At 42.7% G+C, this 16,778-nt stretch overlaps 1 protein-coding gene across 1 annotated transcript in view; it reads right to left on the bottom strand.

Annotated features, from left to right (window-relative positions):
- Positions 1–16,778, bottom strand: part of LOC126473485 (E3 ubiquitin-protein ligase RNF144A) — a 127,125-nt gene that overhangs the window by 17,215 nt on the left and 93,132 nt on the right. Inside the window, exon 2 of the mRNA XM_050100561.1 lies at positions 2,248–2,410. Within this exon, the coding sequence (XP_049956518.1) occupies positions 2,248–2,410 (163 nt within the window). The remainder of the gene's footprint in view (positions 1–2,247; positions 2,411–16,778) is intronic.

Genomic DNA, 16,778 nt, shown 5'->3' with positions numbered 1-16,778 from the left:
GAGAGAGAGAGAGAGAGAGAGAGAGAGAGAGAGAGAGAGAGAGAGAGAGAGAGAGATATTAAGCTGTGTAAATAAAACAATACACAGGCTTCAGTTTAAAGAGTCAGTACAGGGAAACTCCCAGCAGTGACCAAGTCTAACATATGTTGGATTTGGTCACAATTTGCAGTGAGCAGTAAAAAAAAAAAAAAAAAAAATTGCAGTAGAAGAAGCAATAAGACCCCCCCCCCTTACAAAAAATCATTTAATATTGTTACATATTGATTTACTATCCCTAAGAAGTAAGCTTAACAATCACAGTGGAGGTCAGATAAAATTAACTGCAGCATATTATGTATTAATGAGCACTGGCTGCAAAACTCAGAAACAGACTTATGTGTACCACATGGCTACATATTAGTCACAAATTACTGTCGAACTAATATTGTGGAGTGGCAATTTATATAAAAGAAAATCTAAATTTGCAGCATGCTATAGTAGACCTAAGCGAGCATTGCACTGAAGATGCATTTGAAGCAGCAACTGTAATATTACACATACACAAAAAATTCTCATTACTTTTGTGTACTGTATGCCAACTTCTGATGAGGAAGGTGTTATGGATAACCTGCATGCCTTAATGAAACAGATCACTAAACACAAAAACCACAAAATTTTTATTGCAGAAAAAAAAATGTTTGGAAGCACTAAATAGCTACCGTATAAATGAAAAACCTACTAGATTAGATGCATGCCTTGACAGTGTGATTAGTAATGTAATAGGTGTCAACTAGAGCATAGTGTAACTAAGCTGGAATTAGCCCGCCGGGCTACCCGCGCAGTCTGACACACTGCTTCCCGAGCGGGAAGGCATGCTGGTTCCTGGCACAAATCCGCCCGGTAGATTAGTGTCAAGGTCCGGTGTGCTGGCCAGCCTGTCCTGTGGATGGTTTTTAAGGCGGTTTTCCATCCACCTCAGCGAATATGGGCTATTTTCCCTTATTCTGCCTCAGTTACACTGTGTCGGCGATTGCTGTGCAAACACCATTTTCACGTATGTGTACACTATAATTATTCTACCATGCAAACATTTGGGATTACACTCGTCTGGTACAAGACATTCCTGGGGGAGGGAGGGTTCCCACTGAGGGCTGTACCACGCAATACGCAATAACCCTGGATTCGGTGTGGGGCAGCGGTGGAGCGGGTTGACTGCTGTGGCCTATTGTTGGGTAGTGAACCATTGAGGGCTATGGTGGGAGACAGCCTCTCCTCCATTTCTAGGTCCCCAGTTCAACACAAACCCAGATACATACAAGCTGGAATTATCTGATCATGATGGGATATGGATCAGAATAGGCAGAACAAAACCTGGGAGTACTAAACAGTTAGTCACACATAGAATATTAACTGAGAGCAATAATGAGCAATTGAAATGTGAACTGAAGGTATTAGATTGGCCAAATATAATCCGTAATATAAAAATTCTTGATGAATGCTTCTATACATCTTTATCTACAATAAAAAAATGAAATAGATAGGCCTTGCCTGCTTCTCACAAATTCTATAACGAAGTCCCAAAGACAGTGAGTGAACTACCAGTGAATAGTTTTAAGCATACTATAGAAGTACAATTCAAATGTATGCCATACTACTCAACACATGAGTTACTAAACAGAGACACACACGACACACGCAGTAAGCAACCAATAACTACATTATGAAGCACCATTTGCTTATATGTGTGCGACAGTAATGTGCAAGCATTTACACTTTTTTCCTACATTGTACTTATTTTAACACATAATTATATATGACACTTTTGTACAACATGTGATTAATATAACATATTACTATTATTATTAATGCTGAATTGTACCACTGTATGTATGACTACTATATTAGCACAATTGTTTTAACTTATGTATCTACCTGTCCTGTATATTTATGTAATTATTTTTTATTGTTTTACGTATTCAACATGCTCACAAAGCAAACTGTATGGAAAACATACCGAATGGCAAATAAAAATTCTATTCTATTGAATGTTTGGCCATGGTAAGGGTTTTGACTGGATACTGGTTTCTTACGCTAGCTTAACATCCAGCTGCCAGTGAGCTTATCAGGGTATGAGAACTAACGTTTTGAGAGGAACTTTAACTACAGTTCTTACTATCCCTGTCCCTACACTACCTGTCTCCAAACAGAAAAGGTGCAACAAAATGTTAATGACAAAGCATGCTGTCATTAAAATGTGCCAGGGCTTACCTCTGTTTAGGCGGAACTTCTTGTGCTTCTCTATCAAATCTGCTGTGACTAGAGTCTCCATTTCAGATATTGAGATCACGCCCTGCTTCTCACATTGGGCGTCGGGACAAGAGATCTCGTAAGCGCCTTCTTGGATTTCGAACTCCAGGTACGCCTTCATACACTGAAACAATGAGAAACGACATCACAGATTACCAAAGTATACTTGTGCGGGTTATTGTATTCTGTGCTTGAAATGTTTAGTACAACATTTCATTTCGTAAGGTGCATCGTAAGATAGAATGATCAGTTCCTGTTTCCATACTTCTTAATATTTCTTTCCGAGCAGGGCGATGTACTTCATATTTGGGACTGGAAACTCTACGAAGTTCAGGCCGCCGTCAGCGACCAGACGTGAATTCCCTAGCAAAACATGGCAGTCAAATAGTGTGCCTCAAAGACACTCAGATAATCGGGTGGATCAGTTAACTGCTACAGAACGACATCTATGTATTACGTCGTAGTCAGATTTCCTAAAAACACCAAAAAATATTACTTGACTGCGTCCATTTCATTCACCTTACGAGAAGCCATGCTGCTCCTGACTCAAAATTCCGAGAGCATATAATTATGGTGAAATACTGAATTGGTGTCCCCGGAAGGGTGGATGAAGAGAACACGTCGCAGACCGCCTATACGGATGCAGTTTACCATGCCCCTGGGCCACCGTTCACTTTCGTGTCTGGAGCTGTTTTCCCGGATATCTGACAATTCCCATGGTATCTAATAGGCGCTTTTATCGCCGGCACTGCGTACACAGTGTTAAAGTCCCTGTGCCCTATGGACGCACACGGAGAGAAAGTGATTAGTTGCCCCACTTCAGAGATCGCGTGCTACATCTCAATTCGAGAGGTAGCTAGGACAGCTAACTTAAGCATTGGTTTGCTTCGTAGACATGGTTCTACTGTTAAGTTCTGTGCTAATGCTTTAGCTTTCCTGTGACTGTTAATCAGTTCCCTCAACCCTTTGACAAGTACGGAAAGGACACGGATTAATGCAGTCTGAACGGTGATGCAAAGTGGCATAATTGTCATCACATTTGAAACACGTTAAAAAATAAAAATATAACTTTGCGTTCTTTGATGCGATTTAAAACGTAGTTTTTTTGTGAATATTCACGTTATTACTTGTGGTCTGACAGATGGTGTGCAATGAAAACTATTTTATATCGTGGGCCGGCCGATGTGACCGAGCGATTCTAGGCGCTTCAGTCTGGAACCGCGCGACCGCTACGGTCGCAGGTTCGAATCCTGCCTCGGGTATGGATGTGTGTGATGTCCTTAGGTTAGGTAGGTTTAAGTAGTTCTAAGTTCTAGGGAACTGATGACCTCAGATGTTAAGTCCCATAGTGCTCAGAGCCATTTGAACCATTTTAAATCGTGGGCAACTGCAGCTGTTGAAAGGCATGATGTTGGGAGCGGAGTTCTTCATAACATCAGCAGTGTATTGAGCTGAAGACGGTACAGAGATATCGAAGTTATAGTCAAAGATTTCACCTTCACCTGTCCCAGGCAGTTTTCTAAGCGTGCACGAGAGAGCGAATGCAAGCATCACGTAGTCGTCGAGATCGTTATCCGAGGCGGACTCGTGCCCTTGTTGAAACGAATCTGGCATCGTTCTGACGTGATTTACGGAAAACGCAAACTACGTCGGATTTTCTTACAGCGGATAATCGCTCCTCTTCATAATCGCTCCTCTTCATAAGCGCTGCCCGAGTGTCACACTAGCCTATTTTGTCTTAGAACTCCGCGCGGCTTGCGCAACCGAGTTCTGCTGCACCCATCCGACAACATGAATAGTAAGCTTTTGGTTCGTATGTGAAAATATCTTAGCGGCGGCAACAGCTCGCGAGCGATCTGGCAGATGCTGCGGACCAGACAAGCTGGCTGCCCGAACTTAAAGGGAACGGATCGGTTCACACACACGTTAGCAATGGCGTCTCAACTTCCAGGACGATGGCAATTGGCCGACAAGCGGTCTCAGATAGTGATCGACTTTCGTTGGTGTGGTTTTGCGCTTGCATAATAAACAGCAGTAGGTCCCCTTCTTTTTTAATTGCAAGACGTATATTCGCTTCATATATTTCGAATATTTGTTTTAGTATTATTGTACCGTTTTCAGTCGAGCTTATTTTCATTTAAAAAATGCCACGCATACACAAAATGCGAATCCTTAATATTATGGTATTTCCATAATCTAAACAGCACTCGTAAAAAGTCTCATGTATTCTATACATTACTTCAGTACTTTCGCGACTAAAATCCGAATACATATGCTAAACAGCATTCCTTCTGAAGAGATGACACGTTCTAACTTCGAAAATCCCAAGAGCCACGAAATACAACGTAATACTGAGAAATATTTAGGAAAAAAAAAATACAATCTCTTTAAATGGAAAAGATTGTGCTACTACTTTCCCTTATTTCATGTACACCTGTCATTATCACAAGAAAAGTAACATCAAAATAAGATAGTTAACAGTAACAAAATGTCTGGACATTATAAGAACAACTGTCTCCCAAGAACGTTCTTGCTATTGAAATAACAATAAATCCTTGAAAGAGCTTTGTTTTTTAACGCGAAAAATAAATGATGTCTTTACCATTTATTGCTTCTTGCATTCACATGCAGCTGTTGTGTACTACGATGAATTTTTGACTCACATTTCTGAGACATCAACTTTAAAGCATTTCAGTCGAAGAAAACAATTTCTTGAAAGCATACCTGCCTATGACTGGCCCCATCTCCTTCACTAAAGATAAATAAGTAGCTGCCCTGCATCCAATACTACACTGATAGGGTGCGATATTCTGAATTCACAAATTTTGCTGGATGAGGTAGGCAGAATTCAGAAGGGAAAGTGACCGTAAGTAAAACTATGATCTTTAACGTATACTCGCAACAGGCATTAATTCCAATTTAAAGTTCCAAAAATTTCAATATTTAACACACAGGGCTTAAACAAAAATATGGAAACACCGCGAGGGAAGCAAGCTTGAACATAAAGATTTCAGTCAAGGCTGCAGATTGCGCTGTTGTCTTTGACCACGAACAGCACCTGTGCAACGTCCTCAATGCGTTCTGTCGGTCGTCGTCTGTGTAGTTGTCACTGCATAACGTCAGAGCTAACTGCATTCGAACGTGGAAAACTTGGTGCTGGTATGGTGTGTGCTTACGTATCCAAGATACGCGAAGTGTTACGTGTGTCAAGAGGCACCGCATCGAATATTTATGCCGCATACAGGGAAAGCGGAAAAAACATCCTTTAACGCCGGCATTACAATATCAAATTTTCTTTGATAAAGTTTGTCAAAATTTGATACCGTAATAAGGAACTTTGTCAAAGTTAGGCCTTGATGAAAATTTCTTTGATCAAATCCAGAGCCTCGCCTTAAATTTTACCAAAGAAAGCTTTTGTCTTGTGTTAACTGCACGTAGAAATGTAACCGCTTGCAGCGCTACCATCGCTGTAGCTGTTTGACATTTAATGTTTATCAACACGGTTTCTAAATTTACATGGTGCGTCACATCTACAACTAAAATGCTATACATTGAAGAGTCAGATCAAGCACTGTATAATTTGCTGCATCCCACATACAAAAACAGAATACGAAGTGAGAGCTTTGTTTAAAAAAAAAAAAAAAGTCACGGGTACAATTTGCCGTGAAGTATAGCCAGTGTGTACCCCCAAGAGTAGAAAGGACAAAATCTACGATTTTGTAGAAATAAAAGTATTTCTCAATGGCTGAAGTCAGTTATTTCCCCCTCATATATTCCTCTATCAGTGCTTTATAAATACCTTCACACTCTGCTGGTATTATTTTCGTCAACGTACACTGCGGTATTCGGGTGCTGTAACTCAAACTAGAGCAGTTTTCTCCTGTTGTAAGAAATCGCAGAGTTGCGGTAAATCTGTTTTTGCGGATAGCATTTCTGAGATGATTGTTCTGCTTCGTAATATGAGGAGCCACTCTCTTGAGCACATACTGATATATGCTCCCGTCCATTTCCAATTAATTTTCATACGACTTTACGTCCTCGACTTGCAGCTCCCGTAACAGATTTTGTTGGATGCTTTTCGCATCTCGCCGTGAAACCCATGGTTTCACCGAACTACGTTTCCTTTTTTTTATTTTTTTATTTTTCTTCCATGTAAATACAATGCAGTTGTCGTACATGCAACTGCAGAGCACAGTAATAAGTCTTTGTAGTCCGTTCTGATGGAACTACCACGTCAAAAATCTTAGTCCAAGAAACTATAATGAATATTTGATCACATTTATCTGTCAAAGAAAATTCAATAGTGTAATACCGGTAGAATTCACAATGTGGACGACAATGTGTGTAGAGTGATGATGATTGTGACGAAACGTAAGGGGACGACAGCTGCAGAAGTAATTGCAGAACTGAATGTTGCTCTCAACGAAGCCTGTCAGAATCAACACAAGCTCCGGAAGTAGGGTATTACAGGACGAGCTGTAACTCCAAAACTCTCACTAAGTGGATGCAAATGCCCATAAAAGGATAAAGTGGCGCCTAAACCTTTGACTATGGAGCGATGGAAAATAGTCCGCATGAGTGTAGTTGCAGACTGTTTCCAGCTTCTGGTCTAGTTTACGTCGCAAGATCGACAAATGAGGGCACTAACAATGATTTGGGCGGCCACGTCGTGGTATTCCATGTGTCCCATTGTTACTTAGGAAGGTCCCAATGTTACTTAGGAAGGTGCCAAGGGCAGTGTGACCATTCTGACTAATCCAGGTCCACCCCGTGGTACAATATTTGTTCCCCAATGGGGATGCTGTGTTACAAGACGAAATGGTCCCCGCTCACACAGCTCGCCTGGTTTTCTGGGCCCGGGACGAATCGTTGCACCTCCCCTGGCCACCACTGTCACCAGACCTCGCTATCCATCTCTACTATCCTCCTGAAATCGCGGCTATTTTAAGAGGAGAATGCTGCAAGACTTCCTTGGAAACGAAAAGGACCTGTATTTATCGATTCCGAGGCGACAGGAAGCTGTTTTGAATGCAAACTGTTTTCGTACATCGTATTAGGCATGATAATATGTCGTGTTTTTGGCGTGTTCCCATCTTTGTCCAGCCCCTGTATCTTTGTACTGTACCGAAGACGAGACTAGCACAGTTCTTCTGATGTACTTCGTTTGTACACTGAGGTGACAAAAGGCACGAGATACCTCCTAATAACGTGTCGGACCACCTCCTGCCCGGGGTAGAGAAGCAGCTCGACGTGGCGTGAACCCAGCAAGTCGTTGGAAGTGCCCTGCAGAAATATTAAGCCATGCTGTGTCTACAGTAGCCTGTGAGAGATTGTGTGCACGAACTGGCCACTCGATTATGTCTCATAAGTGTTCGATGGGATTCATGTCGGGCGATTCGGATGGCCAACTCGTTCACTCGATCTGTCCAGAATGCCCTTCAACCCAATCGCGAACAACTGCGCCCCGGTGACATGGCGCATCGTTGTCTGAGAATATGCAAATGGCCTACATTTAGCCGAACGTAACCATTTCCAGCCAATGATCACTTAAACTGGACCAGCTCAGCTCATTCCATGTAAACACAGCACACACGGTTATGGAGCCACCATCAGCCTTGTTGGCAATATGGGTCAATGGCTTTGTGGGATTTGCGCCATACTCGAACTCTATCATCAGCTCTTTCCCACTGATATCAGGATTCATCTGACCAGGCCACGGTTTTCCAGTAAACTAGGGGCCAACCGATATTGTCACGAGCCCAGAAGGGGCGAAATCGTGCTGTTAGGACGCACTCGTGTCGATCGTCTGCTGCCGTAGCCCATTAACGCCAGATATCGCCGCACTGTCCTAATGGATACGTTCGTCGTACGTCCCACACTCATTTCTGCGGTTATTTCACGCAGTTTTGCTTGTTTGTTAGCACTGACAGCTCTACCCAAACGCCGCTGCTCTCAGTAAGTGAAGGCCGTCGGCCACTGCGTTGTCTGAGGTGAGAGGTAATGCCTGGAATTTGGTATTCTCGGACACTCTTGACACTTATCTCGGAATATTGAATCCCTCAACAATTTGAAATGTAGTGTCGCCCAGCTACCAATCCGCGTCCAAAGTCTTAATTCCTGCCGGGCGGCCATATACACACCGGAAACATTTTCGAGTGAATCACCTGAGTGCAAATGACAGCTCCGCCAATACATTGCCCTTTTATACATTATGTACGCGATACTACCGCTATCTGCATATGTGCATATCCCATGACTTTTTGTCACTTCAGTGTAGATTAAAACACTCAGATGCTGTCGAGATAGCGTTTACTTTGTGGAACAAACTGATGCACGGATGAGAGAAAATCGAAGATGGCGAGACTGTAAGGCTCCCTCGGCAGTTTCATATCGTGCGCTTGTCAACACGCGTTGCCGGTAGGGAGTATGTCACACTTGTACGTCATATCTTGCGCTATTGATCGGCGATGATTGAGAGTAGCTGGAGACAACAGGGGGGAGCGGGCGGCGGCATTGTGTGCAGCAGGCGGGCTGGCTGGCTGGGTGATTACTGTGCACCGCGCTGCGGCCCGGCGCCGCCGAATCAATACCAGCGGCGGGACCCGGCCCAGAGTAGACGCAGCTGCAGCGGCCGCTGCCTCCCGTCTCCACAGCTGCGTTCACACAGCTTCCGGAACGAGGAAACCGAATTTCGCTGTCGCCTTTACATGTTAGGCCCGAGTCGATTCTGCTATTTGGTCAAAATGTCGGTTTCTGAGCGTCAATTTTACACGAATCGTGTCTGGAAATCAGCTGCTCCGACCTCATCACCACGTGTACCAGTATGAAATGAGCGTTAAGACACAAATGTGTCGATAGGGAACATTTGTTGTGAACGAGCCTTAATTTTTTTTTGTTTGGTTGGTACGACATCTGTCAAAGATATTTAGTATACATCAAGTCATGGAACAAACAACATCATATGTTTTCATCGTGTTAACAATGTCGAATTTTGTACCAGAAAGTGATGATTTGCGGGAAGCACTAATTTTTTGTTTTCATTTGAAAAAAGTACTGCAGAGTCGCATCGAATGCTTGTCGAGGCATATGGTGATCATGCTCTATCAGAAGCAACATGCAAAAGATGGTTTCAACGGTTCAGAAATCATGATTTTGATGTAAGAAATGAAGAACGTGGAAGACCACCAAAAAAGTTCGAAGACGCCGAATTGCAAGCAATATTGGATGAAGATGATACTTTGAGTCAGAAGCAAATGGCAGCAATGCTAAATGTTGCACAACAAACAATTTCTGACCGTTTGAAAGCTACGGGAAAGATCCAAAAGTGTGGAAAATGGGTGCCACATGAAAGACAGATGGAAAACCGAAAAAACATTGCTTCGAAGATATTAAAGAAAATCAATTTTGCATCGAATTGTTACTGGCGATGAAAAATGGATTTATTTTAAGAATCATAAACGAGAAAAATCATGGGTTAATCCGGGACAATCATCAACATCGACTGCAAAACCAGATCGATTCGGCAAGAAGACAATGCTCTGTGTTTGGTGGGATCAGAAAGGTGTGGTGTATCATGAGCTTCTAAAACCCGGTGAAACTGTCAATATTAATCGCTATAGACAACAAATGATCAATTTGAACTATGCATTGATCGAAAAAGGACCAGAATGGGCCAGAAGATATGGCAAAGTAATTTTTTTACCTAACAATGCACTTTCACACAAAGCAAAACTGGTTCAGGATACAATCAAAACACTTGGCTGGCAGCTGCTACCCCACCCGCCGTATTCACCAGACTTGGCCCCTTCCGACTACCATTTGTTTTCATCAATGGGACACGCATTGGCTGAGGAACACTTCGATTCCTACGAAGAAGTCGAAAACTGGGTGTCTGATTGGTTTGCTTCAAAAGACGAACATTTCTACTGGCGTGGTGTCCACAAATTGCCAGAAAGGTGGTCAAAATGTATAGAAAGCAATGGTCAGTACTTTGAATAAAATGTTTTACTTTTCAATTCAAAATAAGTGTTTCATTATCACAAAAAAACGCTCATTTCATACCGGTACACCTGGTACACTGGTGCTGGAAGTTACGAGATGCCTCCTACTATCGTGTCGGACCTCCTTTTGCCCGTTGCAGTGCAGCAACTTGACGTTGCGGGGTCTCACCAAGTCGCTGGAAGTCCCCTGCTGAAATATAGAGCCAAGCTGCCTCTATAGCCGTCCATAACTGCGAAAGTGTTGCCGATGCAGGATTTTTTGCACGAACTGACCTCTCGATAATGTGTCATAAATATTCGATGGGATTCATATCGGGTGGTCTGGGTGGCCGGATCATTCAAACGCTCTATGCAGAATGTTCCTCAAACCAATCGCAAATAACTGCGGCCCGGTGACATGGCGTCGATGTTTGAGAACATGAATGGCTGCAAATGGTCTCCATGTAGCCGTACATAGCCATTTCCAGTCAATGATTGCTCCAGTTGGATGAGAAGACCAGGCCCATTCTATGTAAACTCAGCCCACATAAGCACCGTTTGGACAGTGCCTTCTTGACAACCAGGGTTCATGCCTTCGTTGGTTTTCCGCCATACTATAAAGCTACCATCAGTTCTTTCCAACTGACATCGGGATTCATCTGACCAGGCCATGGTTATCTAGTCGAGTAGGGTCCAAGTGATGTATCACAAGAGGCGCCGCAGGCGATGTCGCGCTGTTAGCAAAGAAACATGGGTCGTCTGCTGGTTGAGAGTGTTAATTCCCGTCGTGCGGCCACGATCACGTTGGAAACCTTTTCACGTGTATCTCCTGAGTACAAATGAAAGATATGCCTTACGTACGCGATATTCCGTCATCTGTGTATGTGCATACCGCTATCCAATGACTCTTGTCACCTCAGTGTTCGGTTATCATAACATTCGCAGTTATCGAATAGCGTGTCCGATTTCCTGATCAGGCGGAGGACACTGTTCGAAAACATATGTTCAAAATGGTTGTCTGTTGCTGTTCAGTTCGAACACTGGTTGATGCAGCTCTCCATGCTATTCTATCAGTAACTACTTTAGCCAAAATCCAACTAAACCTTCCTAGTGTATTCAAGCCTTGATCTCCCTCTTCAATCCCCCCAGGCTGCGTACCAAATCGACAACTACTTTATCCTAGGGATGTAGCCCATCAGACAATCCCTTCTTTAAGTCAAGTGTGCAATTTAATTATTCCCCAATGTCAGTCAGTCACTGTTTCTACCCATCTCATCTTGAGCAATCATCTGTAGCAGCAGATTTCAAAAGCTTCTATTCTCTTCTTGTCTGAATTGCTTATCGTCCACATTTCAGTTCTTTGACAAACTTCAGAAAAACTTACACTAGATGTTAAGTTTCTCTTCTTCAGAAGTTCTTTTCTCGCTCTTGCCAGTCTAAGTTTCGAACCCTCTGTAAGTCTGCCTTCATCAGTTATTTTGCTGCCCGAATAGCAAAACCTACAGACTACTTTTAATGCCCAATTCCCGCCGTTGACTTAATTTCGACTACACTTCTTCACCCTTTTTTTCGGTTCCTATGGAACCCTTGTACGATCTCTTTGTTGTATGTCCGTCCTACTGTTAAAGACATTTTTGTAATGAATGGGTGGGCGCGTTAAGTTGAAATTTATGTCACTTACTGAGATTTATGATCCCTTGGCGGTATAAAACACTGAACCTTATACGTCCAAGCAATCAAAAAGGTACGGCCGTTTAGGTCACATATTTTGATACTCGCAAACTCACTCATCAAAACATATAGGTACATAAAACCTATAGAAACGTGAAATTTGGCAAGACGCAAGGTCTCACTGTACAGGCAAAGGAAATAATCTCAAAATTGTTAATGTTTAGTATCGCACAAAACAAGATTGTTTTTTCATTTGTTACACGACGTCAACTTTGAAATTAAAACAATAAGTAGTCTGCGAACGTCTGTTTCACATACAACTCGAAATGCCATATCTACACGCAGTAGTCGCTTCTTGATATTTGGGGATGGATAAATTTCGAAAGTTGATATTTGGTGATGGATAAATTTCGAAAGTCGATATGAGCAATAACGTCATTCCTCACACGATGTCTGACTTACCACTGCGACCCGTCAGCCTGAATGAAGAATTACTGATTATTATAATAATGGCCGCTTGCCATTATTAAACCATTCTACAAGATCTCGGAATCCCTGGGTTTGATGTCTTGCCAGTATCAATGTCGCTAACAAAGAAAAATGTCGAGATTCTCGACACCGACAATGGATTAACTTTTTCCCCCATTTCCTCCTCTACAACGTAGACGACAAACTTAAAAGTTTTCTGTTTCTTCTCTCAGAATGCCAATCCACCTTCCAAATTTCTTTGGTCATCTTTACTGCTTAAAAGTAATATTCACACCAGTCAGTTCATGCGAAACGGTAAGACCTTGTCCGTAGTGGAAAAAAGTGCGAAATGATCACTGGTAGCTATTGTACTCCAATATTTTGGAGACTTGCAATGCGTGAGAAAACTTCTGAATGAGTATTACTGTACTAAGAAGTAGTACGTTGACGATGGAATTGTACTTGTCTCTTCACATGGCAATGTCGTCATCCTCTGATCATATCTACTGTCAACGAACCAGTTGCCGGCCGGAGTGGCCGTGCGGTTCTAGGCGCTACAGTCTGGAACCGAGCGACCGCTACGGTCGCAAGTTCGAATCCTGCCTCGGGCATGGATGTGTGTGATGTCCTTAGGTTAGTTAGGTTTAAGTAGTTCTAAGTTCTAGGGGACTGATGACCTCAGAAGTTAAGTCGCATAGTGCTCAGAGCCATTTGAACCATTTTTTGAACGAACCAGTTACCACAATCGTCGTTACAGAAATAATAGCATGAAAATGAGTTCAGATTTTCCGGATTCGGTCTGTTGGCAGATTTGCGGGAATGAGGAATTTTCAATATTTTAGAGTGAAAATGAAGATTAAAGAGTACCGTCTAAGTCGATCAAGGTAAAGTGTAAATTCTATCCAAGTTCAAAACGATGAAATATCGCAGAACCTGGTGATCGGAGATCAGTGAAGCCTCTTCTCTATATGCAGGATGCAATGCCGGAAGACTTTTTACCGGAATGCACGGAGACCTGCACAGGGTAGACGACTGGTTCAGTGGCTAGCAGCTGTCAATCACTAAAACAAAATCTGCACTTTCATACGCTACTTCAAGCGAGCATAGATTTCTTCCTCGCTGAAAAGACCATCTTTTAATACGCTGTCTATTCCCATTATCTGAAGCCTTCGCTGAGAAACTGTTTTCCAGTGCGGTGATAATGCAACAAACAATAACAGCGTGATTTATCTGGGCGCACTTTTGTATTTTAAGCGGTAAATCGGCACAATCTGTCATGCGGTTTTCTTCAACGACGGTATGACATTGTTATTGTATTTGGGGATCGTGTAAGGCTTTAGCCCCCTGACGACAAATGTGAAGTTGATATTAGAAGTATTTGGTTATCTGTACAGCAGAATCTTCCGATCCGATGATCCCGCATTCTTCCCGGATCTGGCTGCGCACTGTCCAAATTTCTCTAATTTGAGTGTGTGTTTCCCGCGTTTACCGTCTGAGGTGTGGTCTTGCTACCAAATGTGGCTGTAGTGATCGGTGGAACCATTCAGCGATGTACCACATTTTCTTCATCGCAAGTTTAAATCTAATGTAAACCAATGCCCATCCTCTGTTTGTCGTTAGGCGCAATATAACCTCCTGTTGTGACGCCTCTGAAAGCAGGCGCCACTTATGTTGGAATGAACAACAACGAGTCATGCTAAAGCGTTTGAAGTCTTCACTACTAGGCAAATAACCGTGCTGAATGTTTAACTCGTGCAATTCTTGTTTCAAATCTCACAGGACAGTCGTTTTCCCTGTGTCGCCAACTGTGCTCAGACGGTCTTGTCGTTTCTGTCTGCTGCGGAAATGTGCGGAGTCGCTTTGTGTACTGCAGAGAAACATAGGCGCAGAAACCCATTAAAAAGCAGCTAGAAACAGATTACTCTTAATGTCTAAGAGATGTTTTTGAAATAAAAAATAAAGGTCCGTCGCTGCTAATATGGCAGATTTCAGATACATCTGAGGTTACCGGAGTTTGTGTCGACTGTAGGCTCGGAAATACGTTTTTACATTACGCATATACATAGCAGATACAGGTCTTCCCATTAACGATTATGTGAATTTCGCAAGAGCGTTAGGTGAACCTATGCCATTCTGTGGTGTTTTCGAAATCAGATTCATTCCGGTTCTCCTTAACTGGTAAATGCACGAATGTCACGCTAACAGCCGGGAACTATTGTCAGTTAAGTAAACAGAGAAGCTTTCTAGTAGCCATCAGGTGAACGTTCATTACGCTGAAAGCGTAATTTCACAGTTCGTGAGCAATGCAATTAGGAAATACATGTCGAACAAAAACACCCTACACTGATACAGAGTTCTGAAGTATACGGTAAGTTCACCACTAATCACAATCGGACGTTTTAGATGTGTAATAACTATCTAACATGCTGTAATAGAGGCGAAGTGACGTTTGGAACGTTCCACTTCGAAGAGCACTCTTGCTCAGCAGCAACAAAAATCAATGGGTACTTAGCAGATTATGTTTCTTTCTCTATTTATCTCTAAAAACTACATATAGCTACAGGCAGCTGTTTCTCTACAGACATCTTGGCACGTCGTGAAAATTGTTCCTTTCCCACATCATATGCGACAACAAACTACAGGGTGATTCAAAAAGAATACCACAACTTTAAAAATGTGTATTCAATGAAAGAAACATAATATAACCTTCTGTTATACATCATTACAAAGAGTATTTAAAAAGTTTTTTTTTCACTCGAAAACAAGTTCAGAGTTGTTCAATACGGCCCCCTCCAGACACACGAGCAATATCAACCCGATACTCCAACTCGTTCCACACTCTCTGTAGCATATCAGGCGTAACAGTTTGGATAGCTGCTGTTATTTCTCGTTTCAAATCATCAATGGTGGCTGGGAGAGGTGGCCGAAACACCATATCCTTAACATACCCCCATAAGAAAAAATCGCAAGGGGTAAGATCAGGGCTTCTTGGAGGCCAGTGATGAAGTGCTCTGTCACGGGCTGCCTGGCGGCCGATCCATCGCCTCGGGTAGTTGACGTTCAGGTAGTTACGGACAGATAACTGCCAATGTGGTGGCGCTCCATCCTGCTGAAATATTAATTGTTGTGCTTCTTGTTCGAGCTGAGGGAACAGCCAATTCTCTAACATCTCCAGATACTGTAGTCCAGTTACAGTAGCACCTTCGAAGAAAAAGGGACCAAAAACTTTATTGGCTGAAATGGCGAACAAATGTACAACTAAATGAAACTTTATAGCTCCCTTAATTCGCCGACAGATAGTGCTTAGCTCTTCCTTTTGTCGTTGCAGAGTTTTAAGTTCCTAAAGCTGTGGTATTCTTTTTGAATCACCCTGTATATAATTACTGACGACACACAGATGTTTCAAATTACTCTAGAAATACAAGATAAGGGTTCCAGTTTCACGCATTATCTTTATCTGTAACGAAAAATGAATATTACTGGCTTAAACTTTCGAATGGAAATGTAGACTAAAACGTCCTGTCGACAGCAAAGTCACTGCGAACAGAGTACTGTCCAGGGTACGCGAAAATGGGAAAGAAATCAGCTCTAGTCTTGCTGAGGGAATTACTAGCATTTACTGATCAGTAGGAACCACGATGTCGTGTGACTAGGGTCTCCCGTCGGGTAGACCGTTCGCCGGGTGCAAGTCTTTCGATTTGACGCCACCTCGGCGACTTGCGCGTCGATGGGAATGAAATGATGATGGTTAGGACAACAAAACACCCAGTCTCTGAGCGGAGAAAATCCCCGAGCCAGCCGGGAACCGAACACAGGCCCGTAGGTTAGACATCCTGTCGCGCTGACCACTCAGCTACCGGGGGCGGACGGAACCACGATGAACTCAGCTCTAAATCTGTATTCCAACGGCCAACATACGGTGTGTGGCAGACGGTGCATCCTGTACCAGTAACATTCTACACCACCCACTATCCATTTCTATCGCCAATCATACGTGGGTAGCAAGATCGTCGGTATCCGTCTCTATGAGCCCGAACTACAGTAATTTTAGTGCGATGATCACTCCGCGAGATGTATGCTACATGAAGTAAATATGTGCTGCATTCTGGAACATTAGATCTTTGAATTTTGCGAGTAAAGCTCTCCGCGATGCATAATGTCATTCTTACAACGTCTCCCACTGCATTTGTGACGAATTGTTTAACTCTTCTTTGGAACTTTCCTACCTCTTCCTTTAAACAAACTTGGTAAGTCCTATACTGACGAGCGCGCTGGAAAATAATGCCTCTGAATTTTGAGTGAAAACTTTTAATTCTTTTTAAATAAAACAAACGTTATTAACATTCTACTACTTTATTCTTCATGTCTACATAT

Source organism: Schistocerca serialis, chromosome 4 (genome assembly GCF_023864345.2).
Source record: "Schistocerca serialis cubense isolate TAMUIC-IGC-003099 chromosome 4, iqSchSeri2.2, whole genome shotgun sequence".
NCBI lineage: Eukaryota > Metazoa > Arthropoda > Insecta > Orthoptera > Acrididae > Schistocerca > Schistocerca serialis.
Note: the sequence above shows the minus strand (reverse complement) of the source record. Positions and strands in the feature narration are given on the sequence as shown.